This window comes from Lottia gigantea (genome assembly GCF_000327385.1).
Source record: "Lottia gigantea unplaced genomic scaffold LOTGIsca_9, whole genome shotgun sequence".
In the NCBI taxonomy this organism is placed as follows: Eukaryota; Metazoa; Mollusca; class Gastropoda; family Lottiidae; genus Lottia; species Lottia gigantea.
In genome coordinates, this window is record NW_008710950.1 from 2,663,734 (window position 1) to 2,686,760 (window position 23,027).

Below are 23,027 nucleotides of genomic sequence, written 5' to 3' on the forward strand. Positions count from 1 at the left end.
TAAACACCCATTACACCTTGTTTAATATACTTTCTACACACACACATTACACATGGTTGAATATAACTTCTACACACATACATAAATTACACATGCTTTAATATAACTCCTAAACACACATTACACATGCTTTAATATAACTCCTAAACACACATTACACATGGTTTTATTGAACTTCAACACACAAATTACACATAGATTAGCAATTTCTTACATACACATCACACCTTAATTAACAAAACTCCTACACACACACACTACACCTGGATTAACAAACTTCTATACACACACAATTACACCCGGTTTTAAAAAACTTCTACACACACATTGCACCTGGATTAACAAACTTCTATACACACACAATTACACACAGTTTTAAAAAACTTCTACACACACATTGCACATGGTTTAATATAACTCTATACACTCATTACATCTGGTTGAATATAATTTCTACACACACACATTACACATGGTTTAATATAACTTCTACATACACATTACACTTGGATTAACATAACTCCAGTTAATCAAATCTTCTTGACCCACATTCACAAGCACACACCAACTAAAATTCTGTATACCTTTGTACCAGGATTAACATTAGGCCCACTGTATGCAACAAAAGGGATAAATTTATTCATTTTCTTTTGTAACTATTATTTTTATTACAAATCAATTAAGGTATATATGGTAAAATTAGCAATTAATAACATGAATAGTTCTTATCATAGGTTAGATTTTAAAGTTCGGATAACTCCTTCTTGAGTTGCATTTATAACTAAACTACCATCTTCTGACCAAACTCTGCAACAGATGAATCCACGACCTTCACCTAAGAAAAAATATAATAATAGCGTGCTTAAAAAAGTAATGAACAGATATGGCAGTTTAAACTTTTAGAAAACAATCTTTTTATTATTTATCAATATCATAATTGTTAGTTGGTGGAACTGGGCTGATAATAATCATCAATATTACAAATATTACAAGAAACCTAATGAAACTAACCTGTTACAGGACTCTCTATTTCAAATAATAACCAATCATTAACATTTATTGGTTTATGAAACCACATTGAATGATCTAATGTTGTCATGAAAAATTTGTGTTTCCCTAAATGAAAACCTGGTCTGCTGGCAGCATTTAGCATTAACATATCACTCACATATGCAGCTACAACTTTATGGCATAACTGTTTATTACCTGCAAAAAAAATATCTATTTATATAAGCTAATCTAATAACAACACAGGTTTGATTAGTAAAATGTTGATTAACACACTCAAAATTCTTCCTTTCTTCCAAGGATTGTCAACTTATAGATCTTAATAGTTTATGGTTTGCATTCTGATTATTAAATATGGTACACTAACCAATGGGTTCCTTTAGTCTACACCAAACAGTATTTTGAGGTGAATACTTTCTTTCTGTGGAATAACAATCTTGATCAATTGGTTTAAATGCAAATAAACTTTTGGCATCTGACTGTTTTAGATATTGCAAATGACTGATAATATTTTCACCAGAAGAATGTTGTCTACAATTAAGTTTAAAAAGTATAGCATCACAGTATGAAATAATTCAGATGATTTGTATTTAAATCGTTTGAAAATCTATGTCATAAATGTATTTAAGGAGACATAATTATTGTCGCAACCACATTGATCTGTTAATGCATGGCCCCTTGATATATCCTCCAGAATCTATAGTTTTTAACCGGTTTTTATAAAATTTGGTATATTATGTACGTTTAAAGCTAAAACTAACATCAAGTCCAAAATATAACCTCTAATATATTAACTTCTGTAATCTTGCAAAATAAAATTGCTATAAAATCTACAGTTTTAAGCGCATTTCGAATAAATTTGGTGCAGTTCAATTTTTGATCCTTTCACAGAATGATTACCCCCCTGAACAACTGATAACTGATTTTCAGAAAACTTGGTATATAGGCAAAGTTGGCCTTTTTGCTACTTGGACATGTTCCACTATAATACCTACCATATAATAACCACTATAATTTTCTGTTGACTTACTTTAGATCTAACAGCTCATTGAGAATCTCTGACTTGTTTTTTAGTTCATGGGGTTTTGGAACATTTGGCATTTTAACTTGAAACTGAAATGGATCTTTTTCTGCTTTTTTAAATGAACACTGCATGGTAAAAATATTTTGTCCATTTTGAATAGCTTTTACACCACGACTACAGTAAGTGTTTCCTCCTCTCGTAGATTCTACTTTATATATAATTGGCTGATCTTTACCTAAAAAGTGAATATGAAAGTGGACAATGCTGAACAATCAATTGGATTGAAAAATACTAGCATTTATTAAGATATGAAAATGCATTTCAACGAATGTAAAAACACATATTTACTCTAACTAGGAAAGATGATGCACCGTTTTTTATACGCCCACATGAAATGGTGGGCGTATATTGTTGTCACCCATGTCCGTCCGTCCACAATTGCTCATAAACACTCTAGAGGACTGATTTTCACGAAACTTGGTATGATTGTTTTTATCACCCCAGAAGGATGAATATTAAGAATGAGTTACTGCCCTTGTTCTTGAAATGCTCGTAAACACTATAGAAGGTTCAATTATTGACAGATTTTTACAAAACTGGATGAACCCTATCGAAAATCAAAAAAAATATTTAGTATTACTTATTGCCCTTGTTCTTGAAAACGTGTTCAATTTTTAGCTCTTAAACGCATTAGAAGGTTGAACTAATGACAGATTTTGATGAAACTTGGTGTGAGTGTTTGTAATCACCCAAGGATGAACCCTAACGAAAGTCAGAAAAATCAAAAAATTTTAGTTCAAGTTATTGCCCTTGTTCTTGAAAACATGTTCAATTTTTAGCCTGCAAACACTCTCGAAGGCACAATGTTTGATGGATTTTGAGTGTTTGTTGTGAAGCCTAAAAAAATCAGAAGAGTCGAATAGTATTTAGTTTGAGTTATTGCCCTCATTCTTAAAACACTCTAGAAGGCCCAATTCTTGCCAAAATTTGTCTAAAATTGGTAATATTATACAGTATCGCCGAAATATTACCTTGCCTGGCAAGTTATCTTTTTAACAATCATATCTTAGTCTCAGAAACGGTAAATTTTAAGCCAAGCCAATTAGTAAGAGTGTTCACAGCATCACCCTTTAAAACTTACAAAGGTTACTAAGTCTTATACCTACCAGCATTTAGGAAATAACAATGTAAACTATGAAGATGGTAATCTGTGGAAACTGTTTCTATTGCAGCCAATAAACCTAATGCTATTACTTGTCCACCAAATATTGTTCTACCACCAGTATTCATAACCTGATATGTGCTCCTAAATACAGAATATAAATAATTAATTCATTAAAACGAAGTAAGTTATTCGATTAAACGAAATAATCATTTCATTTAAACGAAATATATGATATTATTTCGTTCAGACGAATTATAAGACTATTGCTCAGTAGGCTATAAAAATTATTCTGTCATACATACTACATAGCCTAACATACGCCTATCTTCATGATCTCTCCGTTAGGCCTACTCTCTATAACTATTTCAAAAAGATAGGACCAGAAACAAATATCTGAGGCTCTGCTCTAGTTCTACACTAGCCACTCCAAAACACCCAGCTGCCAGGATCTATCAATAATATTATCAAGACACAGTAAAGTACCCTCCCACCATCCACAGACAAATCCACATCATTCATAATTCAAACCGGGTCTTTATCAAATTACCTGTATAATCCATTTCCTATCTTTTCAAGATTTAAAACCTGGTCAAGTTTTTCATTTCCCATTGGTGATAGTACTGCAGTTTCAGGTAAGTGTAGTGAATTTCCTGACATGATTCTCTTTTATCCAATATGAGGTAACCCTGACTCCTTTTATATAACAAAATTATTCAATTATTAAGTACGTACGAGTGAGGCAGGGAGATAACTGATGGAACTCTTCAATAGAAACAAACAGAGATCTAAAAGTATAACAAAATGGCGGTGGTTGTAGAAGAAATATTAGCTAAACTTTTACAACCGAATAACGAAGTAATCCAAGAGGTATACATTTACCGTCAATGTCAAGAAGGGCAGCGAGTGGAACCCATATTTCCATGTATCAGTTCTTTGTTTCTTGCACTTGTGAATTCGTTACGAGTAAATAAAACTCAAGAGACGGAGATGACTCAAGAAACCGAAACAAGCACGTGCTTTTCTTAATCACTTATTGATATTTCATTAAACTCTTCACACTAAATCGAATAGACCCATATAAGCGTGTTTTTATACCCAAAATGACTTAATATTTATTTAATTCAACAGAATTTTCTGCAAATATTAATATTGATAGTTGTTAACTTCAGTAGAGTCAGAAAAACTAGGCCCTGTTTTATTGGAGTATCCGATGATGCGTTTTTATTCATATTCATTAAATTACCTTTACGATGAATAGAATAATGATTGGCATCACCTTAACTTTCATTCTATTAGTATCACATAAGCCTTGAATTTTTTGATTACACACACATTCTTAATAAATGGCCAACAAGAGATTACAAAAACATCAATCTTCCCAAATATATAGGCTATGGATCCGATTTAAATGATTATGTTTAAAACCATTGCACCTTCATACATGTATAAAATCCCAACAAAAGAGGACCAAGTTTTTCTGTCTTTTCTAAGTCTATCCAAAAATTGAGTGAAACATGATTGGTCTCTCAAAAGACTCAATTTTTTGTCATACTAGTAGGCCTAGTAGTAAATGACACCTTCAAGCTACCAATGTTGCAATGTGGATAGACCTCTTTTGCTGTATTCAGAAATTTATATCTTATGTATTTCAGGCAACAAAACAATTAAAAGAAGCATTTAAAGATCCTGGCATTTTATCAGCGCTATGTCACATTTTAGGCTCCTCAACAAATTCTCAGGTTGACCAAAATTTTTTTTAGTTCAAATTAAACAATTTTTATACTGGTCACCATTATCATCATTAAAAATGTATGTGTTGATGAGATTTTTAGATGAATATATGAAATTTATTAAGTGTCAAGTATTGTATCAATAGAAGCTTGTAATTTTTGAGGGTTCACGATCTCACAATGAAATCATTAATTTGTTACAATAGAACCATGAAAATGAAGGTCTGTGAATTCATTAAGGTCATTAACTCATAAAGTGTGAATGAAATGAATAGAGTTTTACGTCCTACTTTTCTGCACTATGTGCAATTTTGCCAAGCAGCAGTATCCTGTAGCACATGGGGCCGCGGTGTATTGTCCCATCCAAACGACTAGATGCCTCTCCCATGTCAGCCCCTCTTACTGCATCACTGACTGTTGGAAAAAATCTGAAGATATTGTCTTGACCCGTGCCGGGATTGAACCCTGGACCTAGGGATGTTAGCGAGTAAGTGTCAAACTCATGGAGCCATCAGGGCTCCCTCATTAAAGTGTAAGCATTACTATATTGGTACATATCTTGTCTAACGTAATAAAGTTGTGTATCAACTGGAATATTGTATTTTATGGTTTTTATTTATGAAGATTCGCCAGTACTCTGCTGTTTTAATTCGGAGGAAAATACAGAAGTCAAGACATTGGAATGCCTTACCAAATGAAACAAAGGAAAGTATACGTAGAAATATTTTACAACTTCTAGTACAGGAGCCAGAGTAAGCATTTACTTTTATCAAATACAATACAATTAGAACTTTAAAACCTTGCATTGTTACATGAAATTTGTTTGAATACCAAATCTGAATACCAAACCTTTAAATTGAGCCTTCAGTTCCTAAACTACAATGTAACATTTTATTTCGATGTATGCTGCTTGAGACTGTTATCATTTAGTTTCTGATTGGCATTTTGACTCTTTCTTTTTAGCAAGAATGTTAAGACTGCCATAGGAACTATAATTGGTACAATTGCTAGACATGATTTACCTACAAATAAATGGCCTGCATTATTTGAATTTGTTACTGTCCAAGTTAAGAGTGAAGATGTTACAAAGAGAGAGGTAAAAATAATATCTTATTTTCTTATGAATATATTGGTTCTTGGAAAATAAACAGGCAAACTTCAAAGCTTTGAAATTAACAAGGGACCATTGACAACAGCCTCTTCTGTTGTAAACTTGTTGATGTTTTCATTTTTTTCTTAAAATTAATCCCTCTGAGCAAATTGTTTCTTCTAATTCTAGGTTGGAATGTTTATATTATATACATTATCATCTGATGCTGGCGAACAGCTTAAACCTCATTTGGTATCTGTCATGCAAATTTTAGTGGAGGCAATCAAAGACAATCAAAGCAAAATGGTTCCTTATTATGCCATTAGGTATTAATTTCATCTTTTTAATAATGTTCATTATTAATGTTTAGGATTTGTATATAGACTTTAAAGGGATATATGCCATTTTTTTGACCAAACATACCTTAGTCTCAGAAACATGAATTTTTTAGCTGATACAATCAGTAATAGTGTTTGAGCCTTCAAATCCATGCGTGTCCAGAATTATCTGCATTTTAAAGTTAGAAAGACAAGTCCTTTGTTCTTGAGACACTGCCACATTCCTAGTTAAATTTGTTAAGGTATTATGCAATTTTCGTACATTTCTTGTACTTCTGAAGACTATTTACGCATATTCAAGACTCAAGTCTCCCTGCCAAAACGGTGCACCTGTCCTTTTAACAAATTTCGATATGAACAACTTTGCAGGCACTTGGCTTTCTACATCTGAACAAAAAGTTTCTTACTTTAAGTTATTGTGTAGGATTTACATCTTAGTGGGTTGACTGCCAATACTAATTTTATTTTTCAAGTTGAGGATTCAAATAAGAAAATGCTAACATTTGTGTACAAAAGCTTACAAAGTCGTTAAATATTTTATGTTTATAGAACTATGAGTGAACTGGTGTTTTTAGTTGGAATGGAGGAGAGTGTAAGTATTTTTGTATTTTTTCATTGACTGTAGTGTGTAGTGTATTCTTTATCAAGCATTATTATTACATTGTTTCATGTTTTAAAATTTCTACACAAAGTATGGGGACACATACTTTCTTTCCATATGTAAACGATAAACTTGTACGGTATATTTGATTTTTGGTTGATTGAGTTTTGAGTCATTATCTTATTTGGTTTATGAACATTTATAAACGTTTTAATTGAATTTTGATATTCTATAATTGATTTTCATGACTCTCCCTTTTTAGCTATTGACCACACTGTGTCAAGAACGATGGTAGATTTGTTTTTTTATTGATTTTGACCAAATTCATTTTAGTTAAGCCAATTCTTTTGTCAATCATTTATTTATTTTTCCAGCTGCAATTTGTAAAGGTATGCTGTACACAAACAGTTGCTAATTCTTGTTGTATCTTTGTGTTAATTCAATTTTTGATTAATTTAATGTTAATTTTGTATGATTTTTTTTCTGACATGTTTATTTTGTTTCGAATTTTTTCAGCTCAAATATCATTCACATAATTAACAATGATGATAATTTTTCTGCAGATCTTTTGATAAACATTATTTAGATTGTATTATTTTAACCATTTAGAAATATATCCAGCAGAATATACCACAGATATTATTAGTTATACAAGAATTGATTAAAGTTGATGAGGTATTTTTATTATCATCAAATAATGAATATTTCTCCTTCTAGATTTTTAAATGCCCATATTTGCCTGAGGTTGAGTTGTACTTGATAGCCTTAGAATTGTTTAGTTAAGAGGCGTAGGAAAATCAAACCTTTTTGTACATGAAAGTTTTGTTTTGATATGAATTCCCATGTTTATAACCATTTGTCCTTTAAACTATGGAATGATCCAACTATCATGACCTTTCTGTGCTGGTGGTTTTTTTATTTACAAACTGTTATTTGCGTTCTGTATCATCTCATACCATGTTTTTTCCCCTATATTTTAAAGATTCATATATCACTTACATATATGATATTATTGTAGGAAGAAGCATGTGAATGTATGGAATTATTTGATGAATTGTTGGAATCTGAAGTGGGTGTCTTAGTACCACATGTTAAAACTGTAGTGGACTTCTGTTTACAGGTAGAGTACTAGTCCATTTGGTAAATAGACTACTTATACTCAACCAGGGCCTTTTAGCATCAAGTTAAGCAGTTTTGCTTTAACAAAGGCATCATTTTTATACGCCCACATGAAATGGGAGGCGTATATTAACGTCAGCCATGTCCGTCCGTCCGTCCGTCCGTCCACAATTGCTCGTAAACACTCTACATGACACAATTCTTGACGGATTTTGACAAAACATGGTATGAGTGTTCGTAATCACCCAACGATGAACCCTATTGAAATTCAGAAGAATCGAAAAATATTTAGTATGAGTTATTGCCCCTGTTCTTGAAAACGCGTTCAATTTTTAGCTCGTAAACACTCAAGAAGGCACAATTCATGATGGATTTTAACGAAATTTGGCATGAGTGTTTGTAATCACCCAAGGATAAACCCTATTGAAAATCAGAAGAATCGAAAAATATTTAGTATGAGTTATTGCCCTTGTTCTTGAAAACACGTTCAATTTTTAGCTCGTAAACACTCAAGAAGGCACAATTCTTGATGGATTTTGACGAAACTTGGTATGAGTGTTCGTAATCACCCAACGATGAACCCTATCGAAAATCAGAAGAATCAAAAATATTTAGTATGAGTTATTGCCCTTGTTCTTGAAAACACGTTCAATTTTTAGCGCGTAAACATTCAAGAAGGCACAATTCTTGATGGATTTTGACGAAACTTGGCATGAGTGTTTGTTATCAACCAAGGTTAAACCCTATTGAAAATCAGAAAAATCGAAAAATATTTAGTATGAGTTATTGCCCTTGTTCTTGAAAACGCGTTCAATTTTGACAAAACTTGCTTTTATTATTCAGTCCCGGGCTGAAGATTTAATGTTTGCCTTCTAAAGTTTTCATGAGCTAAAAATTGAATACGTTTTCAAGAACAAGGGCAATAACTCATACTCAATATTATTCATTATCGCCCTAAAGAGTTCAAAAGAAGTGAATGACTGAAGGTTGAATATTTCATACTGGTGATTGTTACTGTACTGCTAAATATTTTTATTCAAAATCAAAGCTGCCAGTGGGCGTAAATTACCTTGCCTGGCAAGCTATCTTACTTTATTCTAATCATAAACACATTATTATGAAAAAAAAATCTGTTAAAATGATGTTTTATTTATTTTTGTAGATAGCTGCTCAACCTACATTAGGAGATGCTATCAGAGTTAAAGCTATGTCATTTATTGCTTCACTTACAAGATTGAAGAAAAATGTGAGTTATTTTCTTTTGGACCAGTTTCAAGTTGAAGCGTAATGTTTTGCTCAATTGAAAAACAAAGAAATGGTAGTGTATTTGTTGATCCCAGTGTTCAGCTGAATGAGGGTAGGGACTGGTTATTTAGTTTCTTAACTAATATTTTACATTGTACTTAAAGTGATATGCATTTTATATTTGATTTCAGTCAATATTAAAACATAAATTAGTTGATCCTATATTAGAAGTCTTGTTTCCAATATTATGTGCTAATGAAGAAGAAGATGATGAGGAAGATGTTGAAGAAATTGAATCTCATACCCCAGTACAGTATATACCACAAGTAAATATTGATTTAAATACTCCTCTTATTCTTCTCTCATTATTATGCTGTAAAATTCCTCTTTTTCACTGATTATTACCAACATTCATTATTAACTTAGTTGTGAATAGACTTAATATGGTGTACAGTGCAGGATTATGGATACAGTAGAGAAAAATAAGAAGCAGCTGTTCTGCATCATATACCACAGAATACTTCTTCTATTCCAGCCTGAAGCAAACTTTTGAATTTAACAACCTTCATTGTTTGTACTCTATATTAATTTTTGGATGAAATTTATTGTAGGTTTTTGATACCATGTCTCTCCACTTACCACCCAAGAAGTTTATCCCTAATTTGGTAAGTGTCTGGTGGTAATTGAATTATTAAATTCATCAGATAGTTGTCATGAAGCAAATCAACTGTGATATGTGTATTTTAAACATGGATATGATTATAATTAGCAAAAGATGTTTTAAAAAATGTAAATGAAGAAAACCAATCTTGATATTGTAGATGCCCTTAATAGAGAAAGCTTTAGCTAGTGAAAATCCATACCATAGAAAAGCTGGTTATATATCTATGGCTGTGATTGTAGAAGGTTGTGCTGATTACATTATGAATAAGTAAGTTTAGATATTGTTTGATATTTTATCTACTAAATTCAGTCATTTCTTATGATAAAACATAATGAAGTATTATAAAATCTCAGATCTACTTCTGCACAAGTATTGTTGGTTTATGGAAACTCTAACATATTTCTGATTTTAGACATCTGAAAGCTGTATTACACTGTGTTTGTAAAGGTTTGAATGATCCAGATAACAATGTTAGAAATTCAGCTCTCTTTGCTCTTGGACAGTTCTCGGAGCATCTACAGGTAAATATTCAAATCAAAAAGTTCAAAATGTTATGATAGTTATGCTGTTCGGAAGGTAACTACCTCGCCAAGGCTAGAAATAAGCTTCTTTTGTTGTTGAAAAGATCGTGAATTATCAGCGATTCAGGCCGTTGATATTGCTAATAGAAGTCAAAGTTGTGTGTTCTTGAAAAATGTTGTTTCTCACGCAACGGATTGACATTTCTCACCTCAGAAAGCAAAAAGTTCAGAACAATAATAACATAGTCTAGATCATCCAGATTACTAGCACCTAGAGAAGATATGCAAGGTCTGGATGATCACATCAAAACACAAATGAATGGTGTTGACACAATTAGTCCAGTTCGTTTGTCCAATCTTTAAGTAATTTTGATTTTATAATTACTGGTACTTTATATAAATGTGAGATAATCTTGCATATGTAATCATTATGTCCAATCAGACTTTAATACTTTTATTTCAAATATTACTTATGAATTTGATACAAAGATATACACTGAGCCGAAGGAAATTGTTCAGCACCATGTTAAACAAACACCCCTGGATGTTATGATTACCTACATTTTTATGGCTCTATCATTTCCGGAGAGGCATAATGTAAAGAATATAAATAATCTCCTTTTGAATGACATAAACTATTTTCAGCTAGTTGTCAACCTGTATTGCAGTGAGAAAACGGCGAATATCAGTCCTAAATTGACGGGTTTTAAATGAAATTTTTCACTTTTGCTATGTATTGTACAAAATTTCAAATGTGCGTCACAAATTGAATTATGCCGGACAAAATGCCCAATTTCTGGTGTTATTTCAAGCCTTGTAACTCGCATATGGGTTTAAACTGAGTTTTATGATAAAGTTTCTGTCTTTTTATTTCAGCCTGATATTACTAAATATGCATCAGAATTATTACCATTATTATTTCAATATTTGGGTCAAGCTAGTCAGAATCCTGAAAGTAATCCTCGAGGTCTTACTAAGGTTTATTATGCCCTTGAAGTTTTCTGTGAAAATCTAGGTAAGTGGACAATCTATTACAATGTAAGCTTTAGATTTGATATAACTAAAACTAATTCTTTGCTGTTAATGTGTATTTTGAGGCGTTTTTGTCGGCCGATTTGATTTGGTTTTTGTTATGCGAGCACGATTTTGTGCAATTTCAATTAAATTAGCAGTGGTCTACAAATGGCAATATGGCTGCCTCTGCTGACAACAAAAGAAAGTCATCTATTTTGATTATTAGTATTATTGTTGTTGGATTTCCACATGCCGCCATCCTTAAAAAAGTCTAATCTAATTGCCTAACCACTTCATGGGACAATTAAGATGATTAGCCTAATCAGTTTCAGTAAACTTTCTCACAAATGTATTGATTAGTCTAAACTTCCTGGCTGACAAATGCACAAAATAGCTAATCTATCAAATTGAATCGGCCTGAAAAAATGCCTTGGATACAAAATTTGTACAATTATAGTGCAATATTAATCTGAAAATGTAATAATACATACAACTGTACTCCAAAGGTTTAAGAAGTGTTCAACTAAATAGAAGACACACATATCATTTCACAAAAATTTTTAAACATTCAAAAAAATAACCTGCTATAGTTTATTCACTTAATTCAGTTAATTCCATATTGTGTAACTTTTGCTCACTCTTCAAACAACAATTCTTAATGGATTCTTTTGATTTTTATATGCCCACACGTAGTACGGAAGCATATTGTTTTCTTGGCACACTTGGCGCATGTGTATGTCACCTTGCTTCTATCTATCTTTGAATTAAGATTTCATGAAGAATAGATGAATTTAATGTTTGATATCCAAACCAAAAATTGTTTTAATGATTTTGATATTTTAGAAAAGAAGATACTACCATATCTCCCTCCATTAATGGAACATTTACTAGCTGTATTGAAATGTGATCACATCAGATCTAAAGAGTTGGCCATCAGTGCAATTGGGGCAACTGGTTAGTTTCTTTTATTACTTAGTTGATACTACGTCTTAGAATGAAAAATTTTAAGGTCATGTATTCATCAGTAGATATATCTGGTGTCATAAATAACATAACAGGATCCTAATATAATCTGATAAATAAAAAAAAAACTAAATAATTATTCATTAAGATTAAGCGTTTTTCAATAATTACTTAGTTTTATGAATTTTCCAATTTTCTAGATTTTACAGGGATTCTGTTGTAACTTTATGACACCAGGTAAGCTAACTGATGAATATACTCATACTGACCATTCTTGAGAAATTAAATTTTATGTTCATTCTAAGACGTAGTATCTCTTTAACCTTGTCTAATAGTTTTATTTTCAAAAAATTAGTCTCCTTAATTGAATTTAGTTTGAATATTTCATCAGAAAGTTATAATTAATTCTTTCATATCATGTGAAATTTAGAATTTGGATTTGAATATTGTTTTTTTTTTTTTATTTGTTCAACGTTATACATGTATGTTCTTTGAAATATACAACTGCCTGATCACCTGGCAGCAGTTCATAGGAAGAAAGTCCTCTCTTGATTTTTAAAATTATGCTTTGTTCTATAGCTACTGCTGCTAAAGAAGAAATGAAACCTTACTTTAATGAGATAATTGAACAGTTAAAAAGCTATCTTGTTACTGGTAATACAGAAGATATGAAGAAATTACAGTTACAAACTATAGGTAATACAAACTGTTATTCAAATATCTGTGATTCATTCGTTCAAGTTATATTTTAGTGCATTCTTCAAACATGCTGCTTTGTATTTGGGAATATTTCGCTTTTGAAGTATGATTAAATTCCAACTCCCCCATTACGGTTTTTATTATCTAATTTGCATAAAGATATATGTAACCCTATATGTAATACTGAAATATTAACAGTTTGCTACATTGAAACCGGTGTATGTGTGAAACCTATTATATAAACCTATGAAATCCTTTTGTAGACACCCTGGGAATATTGGCTAGAAATTGTGGACCTGATATATTTTTACCTTTATCTAAAGAATGTTTACAACTTGGTATGAATTTGTTGGAGTCTGCTGAAGATCCTGATTTAAAACGATGTGTGTAAGTCTCAAAGAAATCTTTTTCTAATATGCTTTCTTTTTTTTTTCATTAAGTAGTTGATTAGGATTAGTTATAAATCTTTAATGTGTTAGAATGTTTTTTATGTTAATCATTATATTTTCTATTTTTTCAGATATAGTTTATTTGCTGCAATATCTAATTTATTAAAATCTGATATGGGAGATTATCTAGAGAAAATGGTCCATGCAATGTTATGTTCTATCAAATCTAAAGAAGGAGAAACAGTAAGTTATTAGGATTCTTTGTACAGTAAAATATGCTATTCGTTAATATCATTTAAATCCTAGAATAGTACTTAAGTATTTATTATTAAAAATGGAAAATAGGTTGAATGTTAAGCCTGAACTGGATAGAAATAGCTTATCACATCAAAAAGAAGGAATACTATGATTTGATGGACATGGTGAGAAATTGACCATAAGCCATGTTTTTTTTTTTCAGTTACATTATAAAGAAGAAAGTGATGCTATTGGAGTATTTAATGAAGATGATTTAATTGATGAAGAAGATATAGGAGATGAAGATTCTGAAGAGGATGATGATGAACATAAAATTGAAGGGTTTGTATTTATAATCTCAAATTGACTCTAGCTGATCTCATTCTGGCGATACATTTTACCAATACAAAATATTAATGAGGACATATATTTTTAATCTACCTACTTGGTATGAAGGGTTATAAGACTTAAGATCTCTGTGATCCTGAATTGTGATAATGCCATAGCTCCATTTTCATTTTGACTTGGTCAAAGTTTCGCAACCTTATGACGTAGTGGGTGAAATACTAGAAACTTGATCAATAAAAGACCATTTTGTTGCATTTAATATTCTCTTGTTTTAATGTGTTTTATTATACCAATGTAATCCTCTGAAAAGAATTATTTATTATTTTTTTAGAGTTAGTGTAGAAAATGCGTATTTAGATGAAAAAGAAGATGCTTGTTGCTCTTTGGGAGAAATTGCTATAAATGTTGGGTAAGAGATTTTTTAGTTATGAAAACTTTTTTTTTCAAATGCATTTTACTTTTCAACATAAACATTAAATGCAGCATAATTAGATGCATTTAATAACATGATTTATGCATCTTAATTTGAAAAAGGTTTCTTGCTTCTTTTTTTGAATATAGGGCACCATTTATACCATACTTAGAACCATGTTATACAGAAGTACTTGTTTTGTTAGAATATCCAGCAGAAAACATTAAAAAAGTTTCTATAGCAACCTTATCTCAATTCTGTTGTTGTGTTCATAAAGTCTGTCTTGATAGTGGCATGGATCAAACAGGTATTTACCAACTTTTTTGACATGGGCATTTTTCAATCCGTGTTTCAAAGACATGATTAATCAGATTAAAATGCAATTCTGGATGCTTTTTTTTTCATGTGTTGTACCATGGTGAAAAAAGCATGAATTGATATATTCACATGCAAAATTTAATCAGATTTAAACTTGATTATCAGTAAAGTGAAATGATTGTATAGATTGGAATTTACAGTGTTTTTAAATGCCCACATGAAAATGTGGACGTATATTGCAGTTGCCCTGTTCGTCAGTCTGTCAACATTTCTTGTGAACACAATAGGCCTAGAGCCAATAGTTTTTATCTGATATTAATAAAACTTGATGTGATAATGTATATTGATGAGATCTTGGTCAAGTTCGAACATGATGATTTAAATAACGGTTTTAATACGCCCATATTATAATGTTGTTGTATATTGTCATCGCCCGTATGCGTCTGTCGGTCTGTCCACTATTGGCTTGTGAACAGTTTTTGAGTTATTGCCCTTGACTTATGAAAACGCGTATCAACAATATCTTGCACAAATTAGGTTTTTGATATGATTTGACACGGTTAGGTGACCGCCCTTGATATACTGAATATGTATCAGGAAAGAGGGCGTATCTTGCTAGGCAACCACTTGTTGAGTAGACTTATGAAAAGCTAGTCAAAATTTGTTACACAATAGAAACTACAGTTTTCATCGGATTTAAATGAAATATAGTGTGATCATTTATAATGATGAGAACTTCGACAAGTTGGAATTTGATGATTTTCGATGCACATTCTTTTGAGCTATTGCCCTTGACTCTGGAAAAATCCTGTCAAAATTTGTTTGTGAACACAATAGAAACTAGTTTTCATCCAATTTAAAATTTTTAAGTTTTTTATCAACTGATTTTGAGTTATTGCCCTTGACTTAGTAAAAACGCATCAAAATTTGTTGGCTTGTGAATGCGATACAGTTTATTCAAAATTTTATTGAATAATGTGTGTTTGTTTAAATCAAGAATATCTTGCACAAATTAGATTTTGGTATGATTTGACACAAATAGGTGACCGCCCTTGATATACTGAAAATGTATCAGGAAAGTGGGCGTATCTTGCTAGGCAATCACTTATGAGTTATTGCCCTTGAACAAAACTCGTCAAAATTTGTTCATAAGCCTAATAGAGACTACAGTTGTCATGTGATTTAAATGGAAATTGGTGTAATCATATTTATTTATGAGATCTTGAACAGGTTCAAATTTGAAGATTTTACGATGAACTGTTTTTGAGTAAATAGTGATTACAGTTTTTATACGCCCACATGAATATGTGGTCGTATATTGTCGTCGCCCCTGTCCGTAGTTCCGTCCGTCAACATTTCTTGTGAGCACTATAGAGACTACAGTTTTTATCTGATTTTGATAAAACTTGGTGTGATGCTTAAGATTGATAACGGTTTTTATACGCCCACACGTAAGATGGGCGTATATTGTAATCGGTCCGTCGGTCCGTCCGTTCACATTTGGCTCGTGCTCACTCTACAGGCTACAGTTCTTTATGGATTCTTTTGATTTTTATTTTGTGTGTCAATGTCATTATGAAGATGATCCCTATTGATTTTCGTGATGATCGGATAATTTTTCACCGAAATATCGTGTCTGACTTGACGTTTTTCTCTATTAGCTATATTGTGCAAATCGTGCTCACTCTACAGGCTACAATTTTTTACAGATTCTTTTGATTTTTATTTTGTGTGTCAATGTCATTATGAAGATGATCCCTATTGATTTTCGTGATGATAGGATTTTTCACCGAAATATGGTGTCTGACTTGACGTTTCACTCTATTAGCTATATTGTGCAACCCTGTAGTCACTAAAGACTGTTTAATCATTTCTGACAGCTGCCAGTGGGCGTATGTTACCTTGCCTGGCAAGCTATCTTTGAGATATTGCCCTTGACTTAGAAAGCTTTGAAATTTGTTAAAAATTGTTCGTGAGCAGGATTGAAGCTACAGTTTTCATCCGATTCTGATGAAACTTGGTGTGATCATTGGAATTCATAAGATCTCGGACAAGTTCTAACTTGACGCATTTTCTATGAACGGTTTTTGAGTTATTGCCCTTGACTTTGTTAAAATGCGTCAAAATTTGTTAAAAATAGTTCGTGAGCAGGATTGAAGCTACAGTTTTCAACGGATTCTGATGAAACTTGGTGTGATCATTGGAATTGATAAGATCTCGGACAAGTTCTAACTTGACGCATTTTCGATGAACGGTTTTTGAGTTATTGCCCTTGACTTTGTTAAAACGCTTCGAAATTTGTTAAAAATAGTTCGTGAGCAGGATTGAAGCTACAGTTTTCATCCGATTCTGATGAAACTTGGTGTGATCATTGGAATTCATAAGATCTCGGACAAGTTCTAACTTGACGCATTTTCGATGAACGGTTTTTGAGTTATTGCCCTTGACTTTGTTAAAACGCGTCAAAATTTGTTAAAAATAGTTCGTGAGCAGGATTGAAGCTACAGTTTTCAACGGATTCTGATGAAACTTGGTGTGATCATTGGAATTGATAAGATCTCGGACAAGATCTAACTTGACGCATTTTCGATGAACGGTTTTTGAGTTATTGCCCTTGACTTTGTTAAAACGCGTCGAAATTTGTTAAAAATAGTTCGTGAGCAGGATTGAAGCTACAGTTTTCAACCGATTCTGATGAAACTTGGTGTGATCATTGGAATTGATAAGATCTCGGACAAGTTCTAACAAGAGATATTTTTGATGAACATTTTTTGAGTTATTGCCCTTGACTTTGTAAACATGTGTCAAAAGTTGTTTTTTGCCCTTGATTAGAGCTGTGTGATTTAATTGTTTGTTGTATTTGGGTTATTGATATTGATTTTAAAAAAATTTGTGGAATTATTCAGCATAAATAACTTCTTCAATATGAGAAAATTCGTACTTTAGTCACTAAAGACTCTTTTATTATTTCTGACAGATGCCAGTGGGTGTATGTTACCTTGCAACGCAAGCTATCTTGTCTGATTTTAATGAAATTTCATGTGATCTTATATATTGATGATATCTTGGTCTAGTTCAAATTTGATGATTTTTCGATGAACATTTTTTGAGTTATTGCCCTATTGTCTTCATCCAATTATGATGAAATTTGGTGTGATCATTTAAATTGATAAGAATTTAGTGAAGTTCCAATACACTGATTTTGCGATGAAGGGCTTTTGGGTTATTGCTATTGATTTAAAAAAAAAGAATTGGAATAAATATAATAAATAACTATTATATATTATGAAGATCTTTAAAATAAGTTGGTGTGAAGATTTATATTGATGAATGAAATGAATGGAGGTTTACATTCCTATTTATTTATATTAATAAGATCTTGGTCAAGTTTGAATTTTCATAATTTTTCACTTAGCAATTTTGAGTTATTGCTCTTGACATCAGAACAGTGTGATTTAATAATTTGGGTTATTGATGTTCTTAAGCTTTCTCTCACTTCAGGTTAGTTACATGTATCTTTGCCTTGGAAAGGAATCCGAGCAAAGCAATAAGGACCTTAGGTGATACGGATTTTTAAGCCTAATAAGCATTATGAAATTAGAAAGTTGATTATCGTTTCCGACAGTTGCCAGTGGGCATATGTTACCTTGCCTGGCAATCTAACTTTAGAAACTTAACAGTATAATTCTTTTTTTGTAGCATTAAAGAATATGTTAAATACTATTATACCAATGTATCTGGAGATCATTAAAACAGATAAAGAAAGAACTGTTGTCATGTCTGCTGTAGATTCATTAGCTGAAATATTGACTAAAATAGGACGACCTGCATTAGAAATAACTGGTGCTACCAATCCTATCTTGTCAGCAATGAAGGCAATATTTACGCATAAGGTTTGTTATTGTAGAATATTTCCAGGTCAGTGAAACCTGGTTAAGCTTTCTCTCATTTCAGATTAATTATTTCTATCTCTGCCTTGGAAAAGAATCCAAGCAAAGCAATAAGGACCCTAGGTGATACTGATTTGTAAGCCTAATAATTCTAGATTTTTGTTTACATTCAATGTTTCAGTGTGTTGTTACAGATTATTGTGTCATTTGTAAAACAATTTGGAGGTATTTAAAAATTTTGCAAGCCATATATCATCTACTTATATCGCAAAGTGTTGTGTAAACAGGTTGCTTGTCAAGATGATGAAGATGAAGATGATGATCAACAAGCAGAGTTTGATGCCATGTTGATAGAATCTGCTGGTGATGTATTGCCCACAATGGCTAAACTTGTTGGTGGACCTGATTTCTTACCTTTCTTTCAAAGTTTCCTTACAGATTTACTTAAACGTCTGGTAGGTTTTTTATTTGAATTTTCTCTTTAAGGTAAAATGCAAAGGAATTAAAGATGGTGACAAATTATCTGTACATTGTGGCTAGATGTATGAATTATAATATACAAGCAGTCAAATTTAATTGATTGTTTTAGTGGTTTCTAATTAAATCGTACAATTGTTCATTAAAAGAATACTACCTCTTAGGATGGACATAAAACTCTCAAACTTGGTCAATAAGAGTATATATTCAGTTGGACGGGCCAGGTGACTAAAAAGTAGAATCTCTGTATAAAGTACCTAAGTAATTATTGAAAAACGCCTCTTAGTAAAATTTCAATTTTGGTCATACTAAGAGGTGGTATACTTTTTGAAAATACGGGTTTTCTTATCCTGTTTATTTTTCAATGACAAGTTTGTGTTATTTTTATAGAAAGTGACAAGTTCTGTTCCAGAGAAGTCGTTTGCTGTAGGAACATTAGCAGAAGTTATACAGGCATGTGGTGATGTGTCTGCAGCATTTGTTGATACATTATATCCATTGTTTATGAGATTAATTAATGATGAAGATGAAGAAGTAAGAAGTAACGCTGTATTTGCTATTGGTGTCTTAGCTCAATACGGTGGACAGAAACTACATGGGTGGGTATTTATGTTTAATAGATTTACATGTCACAGCTATAATAATATTGATTTGTTCTTAGTAGATCTATAGATGATCACACCACCAGCCTATTAAAGACAAAAGACAAATTGAGATCATTAATGTCATAATAAACGTTTAAGTTGAAAGCTCTTTACAATGTGGATATTTACTTTGATGACATCGCATAAGGTATAACAGCCTTTGTTTGGGAACTTGATTTTACATCCAGAGTAATTTATTTAGGACAACGGATTTTATTTCAGAAATTTTCCTGTGATATTAAAATCTCTATTTGATATTGTGAGTAAGGAGGAAGAAGAAAATCCACGTGTGTTAGATAATGTCTGTGCTGCCATCTGTAGATTAATTATGACCAATAGTAGTGCTATTCCATTTGATAAGGTAGTTTTAAATGTGGACAAAATTACGATAAAAAAAACCCAATGAAATTCAATTTCAACGAGAAATTTTATTTTTGTAAAACTTTAATAGTCTAGATTTTGAAAAATATAAAATATATTTCATACATTTTATTTGTAGTATTAAGAGTAGTGAAGATATAAGTGATGTTATTGTGTTTTTTATTTGTTTTTTACAGGTTATTCCTGCTATAGTTAGTTTTCTACCATTAAAAGAAGATTATGAAGAAAATCATACAGTATATCATTGTTTAATCGAGTTATTTATTGCTGGCAATCCCCATGTATTACAATGTACTCCACAATTATTAAGTTCTATAGCTTCTGTTATTGATACAGATCAAGTTAAACCCGGTTAGTTAGCTTAAGATTTTTTCAAATTTATTTTGGAAATCAAATACAAATCTGCAAATGGTGGAAACTTCCATCAAAGTATCAAAATTTATCTTTCATTATGTTTTGTTATTAAAATAATCTATCCACATATGCTTGTAAACACACTACAATACACAATTATTGACAGATTTTATCGAAAATTGGTATGAGTGTTTGTAATCATCTTAGAATGAACTCTATTGAAAATCAGAAAAATTGAAAAAAATTTAGTATGAGTTATTGCCTTGTTCTTGAAAACGCGTTCAATTTTTAGCTTCTTGAATCCATGATGGAGTTTGATGAAACTTGGTGTGAATATATAGAAATATATTCATAGAATGAGTTATAGCCCTTGTTCAATTTTAGCTTGTACACACTCTAGAAGGCACAATTCTTGACAGATTTTTATGAAACTTTGTGTGAGTGTTTGTAATTGCTATTGGAAATAAGAAAATTAAAAAAAAATTGATATGAGTTATTGCCCTTGTTTAAAAAAAAAACGTGAAATCTTTAGCAAGTAAACACTCTAGAAAGCATTATTCGTGACAGATTTTGGCAAAACTTAATTTCTGTTATCACCAAAGTATGAACCCTATTGAAAATCAGAAAAATCGAAAAATATTAAGTATAAGTTATTGCCGGATTTTGACAAACATTTGTAATATTGTTCAGTTTAAAAAGAAGTACATGACAGAAGGTTGTATATTTCATACTGATGCTTGTTACTGTACTGCCAAATATTTCTATTTAAAATCAAAGCTTTCATTCTTTTATTAATTCTTGTTTCAGAAACTCAAATTATATTGGTCCAGTTTGCAAAACATATTAATGACAAGTTCCCTGATGAGTTCCAGAAAGTTAAAGCAACACTACCAAATGATTTGGGTGGTAAATTAGATTCATGTTTATTGATGGTAAATGGTGGAGGACACTAAATAGAGCTGGTCAGATAAGGGATTTCTTTTAACATGTTATGCATTGTCAATATTAAGATTATTTGATGAGGGAAGAAATTTTTTTAAAAAACAAAAATGATTCTAATCAGGATATGTGATTGAAGAAAGTGTTGCTTTTGACAAATCTGGATAATAACAAATGATAAAAATCTTAAGACGTGTTATACTGCTTATTTAAAGTTTTTACATGTTTAAAATAGTGTAATCTTAGGGGCTTTTTGCTTTTAAATTGTGCTCTAATGCTTTTCATTTATCATGTGAGATAAGATGAAAGTCAACTAAATATTTTATTCATACCCACAAAATAAAGCTGAATTTGGAGTGAAGCACATTTGATGCGATAATAATTGATAAATGCTAAATCAGTATATCTGTTCGGATGGTGACTTAGATTTACATAATATTCCAGGGGTTTTCTTGATATGAGCAAAAACATTTCAACACTTGATGATTGATTGATTGAAATTAGTAAATGGTTGCACTCTCTTTATATGCAAAATTTTAAATACTAATTTTGATAGAATCTTTGTTATTTGCATTTTACAATTGTTTCTAGTTTTATTTATTTTTTCATGTTTTATTAAGGTGTTTTATTAGTTAAACTTACTGTTAGATATTTTCATCATATTGAATTTTTGTATAGCTAAATCTAGTCTTAATAGTCACATGTGGGTCAGATATATTTATCACACAACAGTTCTGTTCTCAAATTTATAACACGTGTTAATAAAAACGATATTATGAACTAGTAGCACAGTTTAATAATCATGCAAATTAGGTCATCTATTCATGCGCCGTGTAAACAAGCAACATGTCATCCTGTGAAGTTGTCAAAGTAGAAGGTCAAGGGCTTGAAATTGCTCCAAATAACATAACTTTAACTACAAGTTTCAATGTCGTGATCACATGAACATGCTTATTAAGATATTTTTTGTTGCACACAAAGACATTTTGTTCAAAATGAAGGCCCTGCATAGAAAAAGTGCAAAGAATTTAAGGAAGATATCATTTATTGATAGTTGTGTGATAAATAGAATCTTTCATTTGTGTTTATGTCATACGAAATTTATGAAATTCATTGCAACTGTTTTCATAAATTTCATGTGCCATAAGCACTTGTTTAAGATCCTCTACATCAGAAACATATATGTGTAATAAATTGATATGATTAAGTTTTCTAACTGAAAAGTGGTGATACATGCTTTATCCTTTATTTGTTATATCCAAGGATAGAAAACATGCAAAGTTTAGTGTTAGTGTTAGTTTCAAATTAAATGCACTATGATTCATATAAATCGTCCATCAAAGGTCTCCTAAAGTCAATAATAATTTCCTTTTGATATTCCTGCAGATAACATAGAAATGATAGCTTAAGATTTTGAGCTATGAATATGAAATAACCTTTTTTCCCCATAAATTTGA

General features: G+C 31.3%; 2 protein-coding genes across 2 annotated transcripts; one reads left to right on the plus strand and one right to left on the minus strand.

The window, feature by feature from the left end:
- Positions 1–652: 652 nt before the first annotated feature.
- Positions 653–3,884, minus strand: LOTGIDRAFT_149477 (hypothetical protein). The gene is made up of 6 exons (XM_009068323.1): positions 3,745–3,884; positions 3,199–3,338; positions 2,039–2,267; positions 1,376–1,539; positions 1,012–1,206; positions 653–835 (listed from the first exon to the last, which is right to left on the minus strand). The coding sequence occupies exons 1-6, from the start codon at positions 3,804–3,806 to the stop codon at positions 729–731; spliced, it is 897 nt and encodes a 298-aa protein (XP_009066571.1). The 5' UTR covers positions 3,807–3,884; the 3' UTR covers positions 653–728.
- A 114-nt stretch (positions 3,885–3,998) lies between these two features.
- LOTGIDRAFT_229803 (hypothetical protein) lies at positions 3,999–21,584 on the plus strand (the record flags this gene model as incomplete). Its single annotated transcript, XM_009068324.1, has 28 exons — positions 3,999–4,064; positions 4,850–4,936; positions 5,552–5,679; positions 5,891–6,023; positions 6,207–6,343; positions 6,905–6,947; positions 7,331–7,345; positions 7,566–7,631; positions 7,975–8,076; positions 9,238–9,321; positions 9,512–9,646; positions 9,932–9,985; positions 10,142–10,251; positions 10,397–10,505; positions 11,382–11,520; positions 12,363–12,473; positions 13,062–13,178; positions 13,445–13,568; positions 13,702–13,813; positions 14,031–14,149; positions 14,487–14,564; positions 14,717–14,874; positions 18,585–18,778; positions 19,063–19,230; positions 19,643–19,851; positions 20,119–20,257; positions 20,454–20,628; positions 21,439–21,584. 28 exons carry the CDS (start codon positions 3,999–4,001, stop codon positions 21,582–21,584), a joined length of 3,258 nt encoding a protein of 1,085 aa, XP_009066572.1.
- Positions 21,585–23,027: the final 1,443 nt, after the last annotated feature.